Consider the following 16,952-nt stretch of genomic DNA (forward strand, 5'->3'; position numbering starts at 1 on the left):
TTCCTCCCACTTCCCCTATCTGGGTGTCCAGATTTCTTCAGACCTAACTAAACTATACTCCCTAAATTTTTTCCCCATTATATCCAAGATAGCAACTAAACTGGAATCATGGAAAGACTTACCGGTTTCTTTGCTAGGTAGACTTGCCATCATCCAGTCGATCATCTTCCCAAAGCTTTTCTATTGTATGCAGATGATTCCATTGGCGCTACGCAAGTCAGATATTGCTAGGGTAGAAGGTTTATTTTCGAAATTTATATGGCAAAACAAAATGCCCAGGATTGCCAAGATCAAACTCATCACTCCTCGGGCGAAGGGGGGAATGGGATACCCGGATTTACATAATTATTCTCTAGCGACTTTTTTTTAGATATATTAGTGACTGGATTCTGAACAAATCCACTTATACAGATGCTACCCTGGACCAAGCTATTTTTTGCCCACTTTCCCCTGGAGCCCTGATTCAGACCAAACTGTCTAATATCCTTACCCACATAAAATCCCATATTTTATTTAGAGACACATACGCTGCCTTGGTCGCTATGAACAAAATCTGCCATAGAAATCCTCACATTTCTCACTTCCTCCCCTTATGAGGAAATCCCTCCTTTCCCCCATCCTTGACTAATTCCTTATTCCATTGCGTGAAATACAAAGAGCTTGATACCTCCTACAAAGTTTTTGACCCCGGAGGATCTATCTCCTCATTCTCAGATCTTTCTGACTGCTTTAAATTGCCTTGCACTCACAGATTTATGTACTTTCAAGTGAGACACTATTTAAATAGTGTTAGGATAGACTGGCCTACTAGACATCCCACGCCAATTTTCCCTTCACAACTTCCAAACATTGATATTCTACTAAAATTTGTGCTAAACAAAACCTACAAGGTAAAATACATGTATACAATACTCTTGAAAGCCTGTTACAGCAATCACCCTCAATGGCTGGTTTTGGTAAACAAATGGGCATCAGACATCCCATCTGTTACTCAGATTGATGATATTTTATCCCTGCATACTCTCTCAATAAAATTTTTACAGTCCAGTTACCTTCAAGAGGTGTATATCCGAACTCTGCATAGGGCTTATATTACACCACATCAAAGACGTCACTAGGTTATTGGGGAGAAAGGCCATTGTTTGAAATGCGGAATTATGACAGCAGATTTTTCCCATTGCATGTGGAACTGTTATAAATTGAAACGTTTTTGGTCTAAGTTAATTGTTTATGTCAACTCACTTTTTCACACCAAGTTAACTTTTGATCCGCTGGCATGCATGGGACTCAACTTTTCTGTTTGGACGGCACCAAAATTGGAGAGACCTGCCTTCCCCTTACTTATTATGATTTTGACAGTGGCCAGGAAATGTATTTTGACCCACTGGACCAAAAAATCGGCCCCCCAATTGTGTGCAGTAAAACAGAAACTTCTTCAAATTTTACACTTTGAACGTAAATATGCTAGAATGGAAGAGTATTCCGGTGTTCGTAAATTTTATCAAAAATGGTTGCCTTTTATTAATACCCTCGACATGTACATGAAAAATCATATTATGATGTGTTTTGAACATGTACACCTTACACCTATTATATCAACGATGCCTTTTTAAACGAAAGATTTAACGTACTATTGTGGTCTTGACACTGTTTGCTCTTTACTGAATACCAGGTTTGCCAGATTTCCTTCTTCCCTTTCTTCTTTCTCTCTTCTTCCTATCCTTTTTACTCTCTCCCTACATTCCCATATTGTCTGTCATGCGTCTATATATAGTTCCTTTTTGTGCATTTTATTTTGTGGGTGGCTTTATTGGTACGTGTACAACTATTATAATCTCCAACCTTGACACCGATACATTATATTGTCGCTGGGACATATTCTGCCCGAACTAGTTTATCTCTTCCTCTCGGATTATTTTGAAAATAAGATGATCATTGTTTGACGGATAGATTTCTTATCCGATGCTGTACACCGAACAAACCAATAAGTTTATGTCACCTTTATTTTTGTTTCTGTCTTTGTCTTTATATTTCTTGAAAATCTTTAATAAAAATGATATTATAAAAAAAAAAAACTGATATGCATAACAGCCCAGGGAAAACAATCTACAGTATTTTGTGGCAGACAATAAAGAGATGGTCTACAATATACTTCCCATTTAAATATGCAGTAATGCCCATCTCATGGAAGCACTTATATGAAATAGATACACTCTCATTGGATAGCGAAACCAATTAGACATACCAAATTCCCAGCGAAGGATTAATTAGGAGCTTGTCACATAAATATAGCAGAGGCCATTTACGAAGGTATCTCCAGGTATAATAGGCAATCTATATGACTTAGAAAATAAAGGGACATCAGAATTGTCCTTATTACATGTGACGTGTTTATTTATTAATTTATTTATTACCAGTTATTTGTATATCGCACACATATTCCGCAGCGCTTTACAGAGAGAATATTTTTCCATTCACATCAGTCCCTGCCCCAGTGGAGCTTACAATCTATGGGGGTCATTCCGAGTTTATCGCTCACTAGCAGTTTTTAGCGGCCGTGCAAACACATTGTCACCGCCCACCGGGAAGTGTATATCCGCTTTGCAGAAGTGTGAATGCTTGTGCAGCAGAGCGCCTGAAAAATCTTTTTGTGCAAAACAAGACCAGCCCTGTAGTTACTCTTTGTGTGCGTTGATTCTAACGACGGAGGGACGGCTTTTGACGTCACACACCCGCCCAGCAAACACCCAGCCACGCCTGCATTTTTTCTGCCACGCCTGCGTTTTTCTAAGCACTCCCTGGAAACGGTCAGTTGACACCCAGAAACGCCCACTTCATGTCAATCTTCCTGCGTTCGGCCGTGTGACAGGAATGTTCGTTAGACTCTGTGCAAACCCACGATGCTCATTGTACCTGTACGACCCGCCTGCGCATTGTGCGCAGAAATGCCGAGTTTTAGCCTGATCGCTACGCTGAGAACAACGGCAGCTAGCGATCAACTCGGAATGACCCCCTATATTCCCTATCACATATATACGCACACACATTCATACTAGGGTAAAATTTGTTGGTATCCAATTAACCTATCAGTATATTTTTGGATTGTTTGTGTGTAAAACATTTTTTCAATTATGCAAAGTAAATTGTGCTTCTTGATAAGTGGCATATTAAATGTTCAAAAGTAAAAATATAGTACAATATTTATCCACTTATTTCCCAATACACTAAAACAGATCTAGAGCTACAGTAATGAAGCTAAAAGAGGGAATGTTTGCTTTATAATGGTGGGGACATAAAAAAAACATAGAAAGACAGAATCTTAAATGACAAGTATCCATTATGAGCTTAATATATTGTGCTGTGACAAATGTAATACACTGTAATAGCTAGTTACTAATTTCTCAAAGGTACTGTACAATATGGATGGTGTAATGGTTAGCATTACTGCCACCCAGCACTGAGATTGTGGGTTCAATTCCCATCATGACCCTTTCCACCCGCAATCCCAAAATATAATTATGTACTAGATGTACTAAATGGTTCTGCCATCAAATTCTATTTTATGTTTCTACAAAATGTCTAGTAAAGTCTTCTAACACAATGAACAAATAAATTCAAATTGCTAATTGGTTGCCAAGGTTTTAGTACAGAATTGCATATTGAAGCTTATTAGAAAATAACACTCTTTAGTCTTTATGCATCTACAGATGACACAGCTAAATATTTTTAAATTATCCTATTGTCTTTTATTGCAAAAATATATACCCTACCTCCACTAATGTCAGATCCTATTACATATTTTGCCGATAATGAAAAAACTAGCCATAGCTGACAGACAATACTATATATACATTGTCATCTGTTTTATTTTTCATTCTAGTGCCCTGTGGAGGAATTTTAACAAAGCGCAAGGGGACCATTCTGTCTCCTGGCTACCCTGAGCCATATGACAACAATTTGAACTGTATATGGAAAATCACTGTGCCGGAGGGAGCAGGCATTCAAGTAAGATCACAGGATATTTTCAAACGCTTGTCACATTCGCTCTTCAATGATGACAGGAATATAATTTAGTAAAGTCAAGGAAGCACTCAAGAGTGAATAAAGAGCGAGGCAGGGAGTATCAAGCAAGGCAGCCATCTGGGTGTGAGTGTAGAGTGAGGCAGCAAAAGGTGTACTAAATTCTCCTGGGAGTTATATAATGTGAGGGAGGAAGGATGAGGGAAGGAAGTCTGGGTGTTATATAGAGTGAGGCAGCAAATATGAAGGAAGGATATCATCTGGCTGTTACTTAGAATGAGGCAGGAAAGATGAAGGAAGAATATCATCTGGTTGTTATATAGAGTGAGGCAGAAAAGATGAAAAAGGATATCATATGGATGTTATATAGAGTGAGGCAGGAAATATATAGGGGAAGGATATCATCTGGATGTTATATAGAGTGAGTCAGGAAAGATGAAGGAAAGATAGCATCTGGATGTTATATAGAGTGAGTCAGGAAAGATGAAGGAAAGATAGCATCTGGATGTTATATAGAGTGAGCCAGGAAATATATAGGGGAAGGATATCATCTGGATGTTATATAGAGTGAGTCAGGAAAGATGAAGGAAAAATAGCATCTGGATATTATATAGAGTGATACAGGAAAGATGAAGGAAGGATATCATCTGGGTGTTACTTAGAATGAGGCAGGAAAGATGAAAAAGTATATTATCTGGTTGTTATATAGAGTGAGGCAGGAAATATATATGGGAAGGATATCATCTGGATGTTATATAGAGTGAGTCAGGAAAGATGAAGGAAAGATAGCATCTGGATGTTATATAGAGTGAGTCAGGAAAGATGAAGGAAAGATAGCATCTGGATGTTATATAGAGTGAGCCAGGAAATATATAGGGGAAGGATATCATCTGGATGTTATATAGAGTGAGGCAGGAAAGATGAAGGAAGGATATCATCTGGGTGTTACTTAGAATGAGGCAGGAAAGATGAAAAAGTATATTATCTGGTTGTTATATAGAGTGAGGCAGGAAATATATATGGGAAGGATATCATCTGGATGTTATATAGAGTGAGGCAGGAAAGATGAAGGAAGGATATCATCTGGGTGTTACTTAGAATGAGGCTGGAAAGATGAAAAAGGATATCATCTGGATGTTATATAAAGTGAGGCAGGAAATATATAGGGGAAGGATATCATCTGGATGTTATATAGAGTGAGTCAGGAAAGATGAAGGAAGGATATCATCTGGGTGTTACTTAGAATGAGGCAGGAAAGATGAAAGACGAATATCATCTGGTTGTTATATAGAGTGAGGCAGGAAATATATATGGGAAAGATATCATCTGGATGTTATATAGAGTGAGTCAGGAAAGATGAAGGAAATATATAATCTGGATGTTATATAGAGTGAGGCAGGAAATATGAAGGAAGGATATCATCTGGATGTTATATAGAGTGAGGCAGGAAATATGAAGGAAGGATATCATCTGGCTGTTACTTAGAATGAGGCAGGAAAGATGAAGGAAGAATATCATCTGGTTGTTATATAGAGTGAGGCAGGAAAGATGAAAAAGGATATCATATGGATGTTATATAGAGTGAGGCAGGAAATATATAGGGGAAGGATATCATCTGGATGTTATATAGAGTGAGTCAGGAAAGATGAAGGAAAGATAGCATCTGGATGTTATATAGAAAGAGTCAGGAAAGATGAAGGAAAGATAGCATCTGGATGTTATATAGAGTGAGCCAGGAAATATATAGGGTAAGGATATCATCTGGATGTTATATAGAGTGAGTCAGGAAAGATGAAGGAAAGATAGCATCTGGATATTATATAGAGTGAGGCAGGAAAGATGAAGGAAGGATATCATCTGGGTGTTACTTAGAATGAGGTAGGAAAGATGAAAAAGTATATTATCTGGTTGTTATATAGAGTGAGGCAGGAAATATATATGGGAACGATATCATCTGGATGTTATATAGAGTGAGGCAGGAAAGATGAAGGAAGGATATCATCTGGGTGTTACTTAGAATGAGGCAGGAAAGATGAAAAAGGATATCATCTGGATGTTATATATAGTGAGGCAGGAAATATATAGGGGAAGGATATCATCTGGATGTTATATAGAGTGAGTCAGGAAAGATGAAGTAAGGATATCATCTGGGTGTTACTTAGAATGAGGCAGGAAAGATGAAGGACGAATATCATCTGGTTGTTATATAGAGTGAGGCAGGAAAGATGAAGGAAAAATAGCATCTGGATATTATATAGAGTGAGACAGGAAAGATGAAGGAAGGATATCATCTGGGTGTTACTTAGAATGAGGCAGGAAAGATGAAAAAGTATATTATCTGGTTGTTATATAGAGTGAGGCAGGAAATATATATGGGAAGGATATCATCTGGATGTTATATAGAGTGAGTCAGGAAAGATGAAGGAAAGATAGCATCTGGATGTTATATAGAGTGAGTCAGGAAAGATGAAGGAAAGATAGCATCTGGATGTTATATAGAGTGAGCCAGGAAATATATAGGGGAAGGATATCATCTGGATGTTATATAGAGTGAGGCAGGAAAGATGAAGGAAGGATATCATCTGGGTGTTACTTAGAATGAGGCAGGAAAGATGAAAAAGTATATTATCTGGTTGTTATATAGAGTGAGGCAGGAAATATATATGGGAAGGATATCATCTGGATGTTATATAGAGTGAGGCAGGAAAGATGAAGGAAGGATATCATCTGGGTGTTACTTAGAATGAGGCAGGAAAGATGAAAAAGGATATCATCTGGATGTTATATAAAGTGAGGCAGGAAATATATAGGGGAAGGATATCATCTGGATGTTATATAGAGTGAGTCAGGAAAGATGAAGGAAGGATATCATCTGGGTGTTACTTAGAATGAGGCAGGAAAGATGAAAGACGAATATCATCTGGTTGTTATATAGAGTGAGGCAGGAAATATATATGGGAAAGATATCATCTGGATGTTATATAGAGTGAGTCAGGAAAGATGAAGGAAATATATAATCTGGATGTTATATAGAGTGAGGCAGGAAATATGAAGGAAGGATATCATCTGGATGTTATATAGAGTGAGGCAGGAAATATGAAGGAAGGATATCATCTGGCTGTTACTTAGAATGAGGCAGGAAAGATGAAGGAAGAATATCATCTGGTTGTTATATAGAGTGAGGCAGGAAAGATGAAAAAGGATATCATATGGATGTTATATAGAGTGAGGCAGGAAATATATAGGGGAAGGATATCATCTGGATGTTATATAGAGTGAGTCAGGAAAGATGAAGGAAAGATAGCATCTGGATGTTATATAGAAAGAGTCAGGAAAGATGAAGGAAAGATAGCATCTGGATGTTATATAGAGTGAGCCAGGAAATATATAGGGTAAGGATATCATCTGGATGTTATATAGAGTGAGTCAGGAAAGATGAAGGAAAGATAGCATCTGGATATTATATAGAGTGAGGCAGGAAAGATGAAGGAAGGATATCATCTGGGTGTTACTTAGAATGAGGTAGGAAAGATGAAAAAGTATATTATCTGGTTGTTATATAGAGTGAGGCAGGAAATATATATGGGAACGATATCATCTGGATGTTATATAGAGTGAGGCAGGAAAGATGAAGGAAGGATATCATCTGGGTGTTACTTAGAATGAGGCAGGAAAGATGAAAAAGGATATCATCTGGATGTTATATATAGTGAGGCAGGAAATATATAGGGGAAGGATATCATCTGGATGTTATATAGAGTGAGTCAGGAAAGATGAAGTAAGGATATCATCTGGGTGTTACTTAGAATGAGGCAGGAAAGATGAAGGACGAATATCATCTGGTTGTTATATAGAGTGAGGCAGGAAATATATATGGGAAATATATCATCTGGATGTTATATAGAGTGAGTCAGGAAAGATGAAGGAAATATATAATCTGGATGTTATATAGAGTGAGGCAGGAAATATGAAGGAAGGATATCATCTGGATGTTATATAGAGTGAGGCAGGAAATATGAAGGAAGGATATCATATTGATGCTATATAGAGTGAGTCAAGAAATATGAAATAAGGAAGTCATCTGGGTGTTATATAGTGTAAGGTAGAGAAAGCAGACATCAGGAAGCCAAATAGGAGTTATATAAAGTGAGGCAGAAAATAGAAAGAATGGAAGAGGTTTGGTCGGCAGGAATGATGAAGGAAGATAGTCATCTGGGAGGTATATAGGGTGAGGCAGAAGAGCTGACAGGATGAAGTCAAATATGAGTTATATAGGGTAAGGAAGGAAATACAAAGGAAGGAAGTGGTCTGGTTGGCAGGAATGATGAAGGAAATAAGTAATCTGGGAGTTTATATAGAGTGAGGCAGAAAAAATGAAGGAAGGAATTCACCTTACAGCTATATAGTGTGAGGCTGGAAAGATGGAGGAAGGGAGTCATCTGAGTGGTATATAGTGTGAGGCAGAAAAGATGGAGGAAGGAAGTCATCTGAGAGGTATATAGTGTGAGGCAGGAAAGATGGAGGAAGGAAGTCACATGAGAGGTATATAGTGTGAGGCAGGAAAGATGGAGGAAGGAAGTCACATGAGAGGTATATAGTGTGAGGCAGGAAAGATGGAGGAAAGAAGTCACATGAGAGGTATATAGTGTGAGTCTGGAAAGATGGAGGAAGGGAGTCATCTGAGAGGTATATAGTGTGAGGCAGGAGAGATGGAGGAAAGAAGTCACATGAGAGGTATATAGTGTGAAGCAGGAAAGATGGAGGAAGGGAGTCATCTGAGAGGTATATAGTGTGAGGCAGGAAAGATGGAGGAAGGAAGTCACATGAGAGGTATATAGTGTGATGCAGGAAAGATAGAGGAAGGAATTCACCTTACAGCTATATAGTGTGAGGCAGGAAATATGGAGGAAGGGAGTCATCTGAGAGGTATATAGTGTGAGGCAGGAAAGATGGAGGAAGGGAGTCATCTGAGAGGTATATACTGTAGTGTGAGGCAGGAAAGATGGAGGAAGGAAGTCATCTGAAAGGTATATAGTGTGAGGCAAGTAAGATGGAGGAAGGAAGTCATCTGAAAGGTATATACTGTAGTGTGAGGCAGGAAAGATGGAGGAAGAAAGTCATCTGAAAGGTATATACTGTAGTGTGAGGCAGGAAAGATGGAAGAAGGAAGTCATCTGAGAGGTATATAGTGTGAGGCAGGATAGATGAAGGAAGAAAGCCATACGGGAGTTGTAGAGAGTGTGCAAGAAAGATGGAGGAAGGAAGTTGTCTCGGATTTATAATATATATGGTGAGACAGGGAATCTACAGGAAGACAGATGCTGGGAGATATACAGTATACAGCAAGGTAGAGAAGCCGATGGAAGGAATTCATCTGGCGTTATATAGAGCGAGGCAGGAAAGATGAAAGAAAGAAGTTGTTTGGGAGTTATTTAGAGCGAGGCAGGAAATACAGTATGAAGGCAGGAAGTCATCTGGGAGTTATATAGAGTGAGGCAGGAAAGATGAAAGAAGGAAGTTGTTTGGGAGTTAAATAAAGTGAGGCAGGAAATATGAAGGTAAATATTAATCTTTGAGTTATATAGAGTGAGACAGGACAGATGAAGGAAGGATATCATCTGGGAGTTACTGTATATAGAGTGAGGCAGGAAATATGAAGGCATGAAGTCATCTGGGAGGTATATAGAGTGAAGCAGAGAAGCTGACAAGAGGAAGTCAAATAGAAGTTATATACAGTAGGGTGAGGAAGGAAATACAAAGGAAGAAAGTGGTCTGATAGGCAGGAATGATTAAGGAAAGAAGTCATCTGAGAGTTTATATAGAGTGAGGCAGGAAAGATGAAGGAAGGAAGTCACATGAGAGGTACAGTATATAGAGTGAGGCAGGAAAGATGAAGGAAGGAAGTCACATGAGAGGTACAGTATATAGTGTGAGGCAGGAAAGATATAGGAATGAAGTCACATGAGAGGTACAGTATATAGTGTGAGGCAGGAAAGATGTAGGAAGGAAGTCACATGAGAGGTACAGTATATAGTGTGAGGCAGGAGAGATGAAGGAAGGAAGTCACTTGAGAGATACAGTATATAGAGTGAGGCAGGAAAGATGAAGGAAGGAAGTCACATGAGAGGTACAGTATATAGTGTGAGGCAGGAGAGATGAAGGAAGGAAGTCACATGAGTGGTACAGTATATAGTGTGAGGCAGGAGAGATGAAGGAAGTAAGTCACATGAGAGGTACAGTATATAGTGTGAAGCAGGAGAGATGAAGGAAGGAAGTCACATGAGAGGTACAGTATATAGTGTGAGGCAGGAAAGATGTAGGAAGGAAGTCACATGAGAGGTACAGTATATAGTGTGAGGCAGGAGAGATGAAGGAAGGAAGTCACTTGAGAGGTACAGTATATAGAGTGAGGCAGGAAAGATGAAGGAAGGAAGTCACATGAGAGGTACAGTATATAGTGTGAGACAGGAATGATTAAGGAAAGAAGTCATCTGAGAGTTTATATAGAGTGAGGCAGGAGAGATGAAGGAAGGAAGTTACTTGAGAGGTACATTATATAGTGTGAGGCAGGAAAGATGTAGGAAGGAAGTCACATGAGAGGTACAGTATATAGTGTGAGGCAGGAGAGATGAAGGAAGGAAGTCACATGAGAGGTACAGTATATAGTGTGAGGCAGGAAAGATGTAGGAAGGAAGTCACATGAGAGGTACAGTATATAGTGTGAGGCAGGAGAGATGAAGGAAGGAAGTCACTTGAGAGGTACACTATATAGTGTGAGGCAGGAAAGATGTAGGAAGGAAGTCACATGAGAGGTACAGTATATAGTGTGAGGCAGGAGAGATGAAGGAAGGAAGTCACTTGAGAGGTACACTATATAGTGTGAGGCAGGAGAGATGAAGGAAGGAAGTCACATGAGAGCTATATAATGTGAGGCGGGAGAGATCTAGGAAGGAAGTTTTGTGGGAATTATATAGAATGTGACAAAAAAGATGGAGGAAGGAAGTTGTTTGGGATTTACAGTACTGTGTACTGTATATAAAGTGAGAGAGGGAAGCTAAAGGAAGACAGATGCTGTGAAATATATAGAGTGATGCAGAGAAACTGATGGAAGGAAGTCATCTAGGAGTTATATAGAGTGATGTAGGAAATATAAAGAAAGGAAGTTGTCTGGGAGTTATATACTGTAGTATAAGACAGGAAATATGAAGGAAGGAAGCTGCCAGGAGTTGTCTAGAATGAGGCAGGGAAGCTGAATGAAGACATGGAAGTCATACGCTGGGAGATATACATATGCTTATATACAGTGGGGCAGGGAAGCTGAACAGTGGAAGTTGCCTGGGAATTATATAGAGTGGGGCAGGGAAGATGAATGAAGACATACAGTATGCTGGACGTTACAGTATATAGAGTCCAGTCACAATTGCAGCACTTGCTTACAGCACACACTGTGGTTCTATGGTCTCTCCGAGCAGAGGAAACACCTACATGTTGTACTGTGTGCCACTCAAGCGTAACCAAATACAGTAACTGGCAAATTCTGGGTAAGGTTAATTCTGATATGTTCTCTGAATACTCTAACTAGATTGTATGATCAGAAATGTGAGCTAAGACACTAAGGCCCTCATTCCGAGTTGATCACTCGCTAGCTGCTTTTAGCAGCAGTGCAAACGCTATGCCGCCGCCCTCTGGGAGTGTATCTTAGCTTAGCAGAAGTGCGACAAAACATTTTCAAGCAGTTTCTGAGTAGCTCCAGACCTACTCCTATCTTGCGATCACTTCAGACTATTTAGTTCCTGTTTTGACGTCACAAACACACCCTGCGTTCAGCCAGCCACGCCTACGTTTTCCCAGCCACTCCTGCATTTTTCTCCGACACGCCTGAGTTTTTACACACACTCCCCGAAAACGGTCAGCTACCACCCAGTAACGCCCCTTTCCTGTCAATCACTCAGCGGTCAGCAGTGCGACTGAAAAGCGTCGTTAGACCTTGTGTGAAACTGCATCGGCTTTTGTGAAAGTACGTCACGCGTGCTCACTGCACCCCATACGCATGCGCAGAAGTGCCGCATTTTGACCTAATCGATGCGCTGCGAATGAAAGCAGCTAGCGATCAACTCGGAATGACCACCTAAGTTAAGGTGATACTTTCTAACATGCAAAAATATATTTACATGTTTACATTTTTTTGTCTTAAATGTAAAAAATAAAATAAAAAAAAATTCTGGAAACATTTTGACTATGTCTATTCCCACAGGTGCAGGTTGTCAGTTTTGCAACGGAACATAACTGGGACTCCTTGGATTTTTATGATGGCGGTGACAACAATGCTCCGAGACTTGGCAGCTATTCAGGTGAAAAGCAACTGCGGGCTCCTTTTTATGACCTATTTTAATAACTGTGATAAAATATCAATTGCTACAAAACAAATTCAAGCAGAAAAAAATTAGCTTGGAGAGTTATTTAATTAATATATATATATATATATATATATATATATATATATATATGCTCTGATCTCACTAGACTAAGAGTGTTCTATAAAACACGATGTTTATGATAATGCTTGATAAACATAATTATTGTGTAAGTGCTGCTGAGTAACCGCAAAGATGCTTTTGTACCACTGCAAGGAACATGCAAGTGTAGGAAATAGGAGGCAACTGGAATCTGACCAGAAATAGTATCTGAAATATATATCTTTAAAAAATCATCAAAACTGTTGCACTGCAATTATATCTGCAGACATGTGCGTGATTAATTTTAGTGACTTAGCAGCACAAACAGGTGCAGGATTTTAACTAGATGCATAAGTCATTTCAGCTCTGCTAAATAGCTAGATAGTTAAAAAATAAATTAAAATGAATATATTGGGGGGGGGGGGCTGGACTGCACACCCTAATTCTAAGCATAATAAGAGGTGCTAACGTGCTGATACTTGTAGTTCCACATAGAAAACAAGAGAAATTGCAGATGCATACTTTAAGCACTAAACACTGCTAATCATAATAATTAGAATAAACTTTTCAGTAAAATTGAGGTGCTAAGCATAATTTTGGCCACAAATATGGGCCCACCAACCGAAACCAATGGACCTCATCTGGTGGGTCTCTAACATTCCTAAGTCCAGAGCATGGGACCCACCAGGATTTGTCTTTGCTCACATAGGCCCTCATTCCGAGTTGTTCGCTCGTTATTTTCCTTCGCATCGGTGCGATTTTCCGCTAACTGCGCATGCGCAATGTTCGCACTGCGGCTGCACCAAGTAAATTTGCTAAGATGTTTGGTATTTTACTCACGGCATTACGAGGTTTTTTCTTCGTTCTGCTGATCGTAGTGTGATTGACAGGAAGTGGGTGTTTCTGGGCGGAAACTGGCCGTTTTATGGGAGTGTGTGAAAAAACGCTGCCGTTTCTGGGAAAAACGCGGGAGTGGCTGGAGAAACGGGGGAGTGTCTGGGCGAACGCTGGGTGTGTTTGTGACGTCAAACCAGGAACGACAAGCACTGAACTGATCGCACTGGAAGAGTAAGTCTCGAGCTACTCAGAAACTGCAAAGAAAAATCTTTTCGCAATATTGTGAATACTTCGTTCGCAGTTCTGCTAAGCTAAGATTCACTCCCAGAGGGTGGCGGCTTAGCGTGTGCACTGCTGCGAAAAGCGGCTAGCGAGCGAACAACTCGGAATGAGGGCCATAATTCTGTTATAGACAGTGACTGTTTTTTGAGTACACTGTGACAGACAAACACATCAGATGGAGGAATTTATTGTCAAACGTGTCAAAACACACCTGCCTTGCTTCTTGTATGTCTTCCCATGTCTGGATGTTTTAATTTTTTCAGGAACTACTATCCCTCACCTGCTGAACAGTACATCAAACAACCTGTACTTAAATTTCCAATCAGACATCAGTGTTTCTGCAGCTGGCTTCCACCTGGAATACACAGGTAATTGTCAGAATTGTCACACATGGCACAATACAGCACAGAAATTCTTTCCAGCTAACATCAGTTTTCTAATACATTGACAGGATTCAATTATTATGACATCAGTTAATTATTTTATGCTATTACTGTATCCTATGATCGTCATGTTCAGGATCTTATACTAAGAACACGTCAGACATTTTGCCCAGTGCAGTAAAGATGTTTTCACATAAAACATAAACAGGAAAAAAAATGTTTGTGCTCCAAAGAAAAACCCATTATAAACCATTTTTTAATTGATATAAATATGATAATGGTTATTACACATTGAAGTGAACCACTGGAGTGAATATGGAATAACCTCTGACTAAGGGGGTATTCAATTAGTGCTGTTTTTTCGACAAGTAAAAAAAAATCACTTTTCGCCCGTTTTTAGGTCGAATTTACATTTGACCTATTCAAAGCATGTGCCGTTTTTTCGACTGGGCGAAAAATCCGGCACTAGTACAAGCCACATGTATCGGCGAATTCCGCCGCTGATACATGTGTTTTGGCGTATTCGCAGGCGTTTTTTCCCATTTTGATGCAATTTTGGCCCATGCCAATTTGACAAAAAAGAAATAAATTAAACCGCAAACATTGGGCAAAAATGTATTTAAAAAATGGGTGAAAATGCCTGCAATTGCATACCCTGTGTTGAATTAGTGCCATTTTTTTGACCAGTTGAAAAAATGGCACTTAATTGAATACCTCCCTATACCTGTAATCTTGATGCCATAAAATGACTGCAAAAACAGTAAGCAAATAATCCCATATCATCAAATAATAGCCAGGCTAGTAAAATTATAACTAAGAATAGCGAAACTAACATAGTGGACAAGAATTAGGCAATGTTAAGTACAGTACAGTATATTAAGGTTTGTGCTGAACATGGGCAGCAATAAACATGTGCAGTAATAAACATGGGCAGCAATATACACTGTAGTAGCAAGAACAATAATAACACCTACATACTAAATGTGGTAATATTAGGATATTCTATACTGGAAAAAGACTTAGGTGTTCACACAGATAGTAAACTAAGCAGCAGTACCCAAAGTAGGATTGCAGCAAAGAAGGCTAATAAGATATTAGCATGCATAAAACGGGGAATTGATGCAAGGGACGAGAGTGTTATACTTCCATTATATAAATCACTAGTGAGGCCACATCTTGAATGCTGTGTACAATTTTGGGCACCATACTACAAAAAGGATATCCTGGAGCTAGAAAAGGTTCAGAGGCAGGTGACCAAACTAATTAAGGGCATGGAGATGCTGGAATACCAGGAAAGGCTTGCAAGGCTAGGCATGTTTACACTGGAAAAGAGGAGACTAAGAGGGGACATGATCAATGTCTACAAATATATAAGGGGACAATACACAGAACTTGCCTGGGACCTATTTTTTGGTAAGATCAGCACAGAGGACACGTGGACACTCGCTTAGGTTAGAGGAGAGGAGATTCCGCACAATGCGGCGTAAAGGTTTTTTCACAGTAAGGACAACACGTGTTTGGAATTCCCTGCCTGAGGGAGTTGTAATGGCGGACTCAGTCAACACCTTTAAGAATGGGTTAGATCAATTCCTAATGGGTAAGGATATCCAGGGTTATAGTGCGTAGTCACGCACTATAGTTATTATGAAAAGGGAATAAAACACAACGGCAGACATCAGCATCAGACAAAATTTAGACCAAAATAATCCTGCATAGGAGACCACAAAAAGGTTGAACTCGATGGACAAATTGTTCTTTTTTCAACCTTAGATACTATGTTACTATGTCTGTGAGGCAGAGGAGACTATGAAGACCAAGGTATTATAGAAAGATTTATTGGTTATTATTTAGCTATGTAAGATGTAAGTAATTGCATAAGTTGACACCTTCTTAGACCAATGGGCAGGCTGATCTTCTCTACTATGAAATTTATAAAGACACTAAAAACTGTACTGCCCCGATGACATTTGGACTTGTGACTCTACTAATCCAATGACCCCTCTACCGAATCTCTGAGATCTAGAGGGAGATATGTACTAAGGCGAGGAGTGTTATATAGTGGAGAGAGACAAAGTACCATCCAATCATCTCCTAACTGCAATGTTACAGCCTGTGTTTGAACAATGACAGGCTGGTACTTTATCTCTCTTCACTTTATCCAAGGTTCAGTACATCTCAGACGTAGACCATTACTTGTTTGGTAGTAAGTGTATTTCCAATAGCCAGTTTGAGTCAGGTGTACCCATAGTTAATGGACCTGATGTAACTATTTCAGACAGTAGATGTTAAGGAGCAGCAAAATGTAGAAAATGTATGTAAATCATGACGTTTTCTAGATGTAATAGTTTAAATGAGTGGATTTTACATTTCTGATAGAATGATTATTAATGTGACAAACTTACCTTCTGTAGTATACACCACCCACATACTGTATTAATGACAACATTTCACTGACTTGGAGTCCACTGACCCAACATTCCGCTGGTCTAAGTTTATTTATATAAATCCATTGGGTCAACAGTTACTAATACACAAGATTGCCGGAAGCAATATACACTTCTGTAAAATAAATACGGGTTCTGTTCCTGAGTTTGACGCATATGTTTTTATGGAGGCAAATAGCATGTTTTAGCATATAATGCATGGGCAGAAGTAAATCCTATATAATAAAAAACTAAGGCTGCTCTTCACCCTCTGTGTTATGTCGCCGGCGGCCACTAGAGACCGCCACATGGACCAAACGACTGCTTAAAAATTGATACTGCAGGGACAGGGCCGAAACTAGGATTTACGCCACCCGGGGCAAGGTAGTAATTTCCCCCCCCCCCAAAAAAAAAAAAAAAAAACACCCTGTCAGACTTAAATAATAAGATTATCAGAATTTTTTTAAAAAGGGAATACTATTGGACAATATTCCCTTATGTGCCTCAAATGCCCTATGTGTCACATGCCCCGCCAGTGTGTTCAACTACAT

At 39.3% G+C, this 16,952-nt stretch overlaps 1 protein-coding gene across 1 annotated transcript in view; it reads left to right on the plus strand.

Annotated features, from left to right (window-relative positions):
* CSMD3 (CUB and Sushi multiple domains 3) overlaps positions 1–16,952 on the plus strand; it is a 1,529,921-nt gene that overhangs the window by 1,150,204 nt on the left and 362,765 nt on the right. Inside the window, exons 36-38 of the mRNA XM_063924487.1 lie at positions 3,881–4,005; positions 12,275–12,371; positions 13,859–13,963. Of these exons, the coding sequence (XP_063780557.1) occupies positions 3,881–4,005; positions 12,275–12,371; positions 13,859–13,963 (327 nt within the window). The remainder of the gene's footprint in view (positions 1–3,880; positions 4,006–12,274; positions 12,372–13,858; positions 13,964–16,952) is intronic.

This window comes from Pseudophryne corroboree, chromosome 5 (genome assembly GCF_028390025.1).
Source record: "Pseudophryne corroboree isolate aPseCor3 chromosome 5, aPseCor3.hap2, whole genome shotgun sequence".
In the NCBI taxonomy this organism is placed as follows: domain Eukaryota; kingdom Metazoa; phylum Chordata; class Amphibia; order Anura; family Myobatrachidae; genus Pseudophryne; species Pseudophryne corroboree.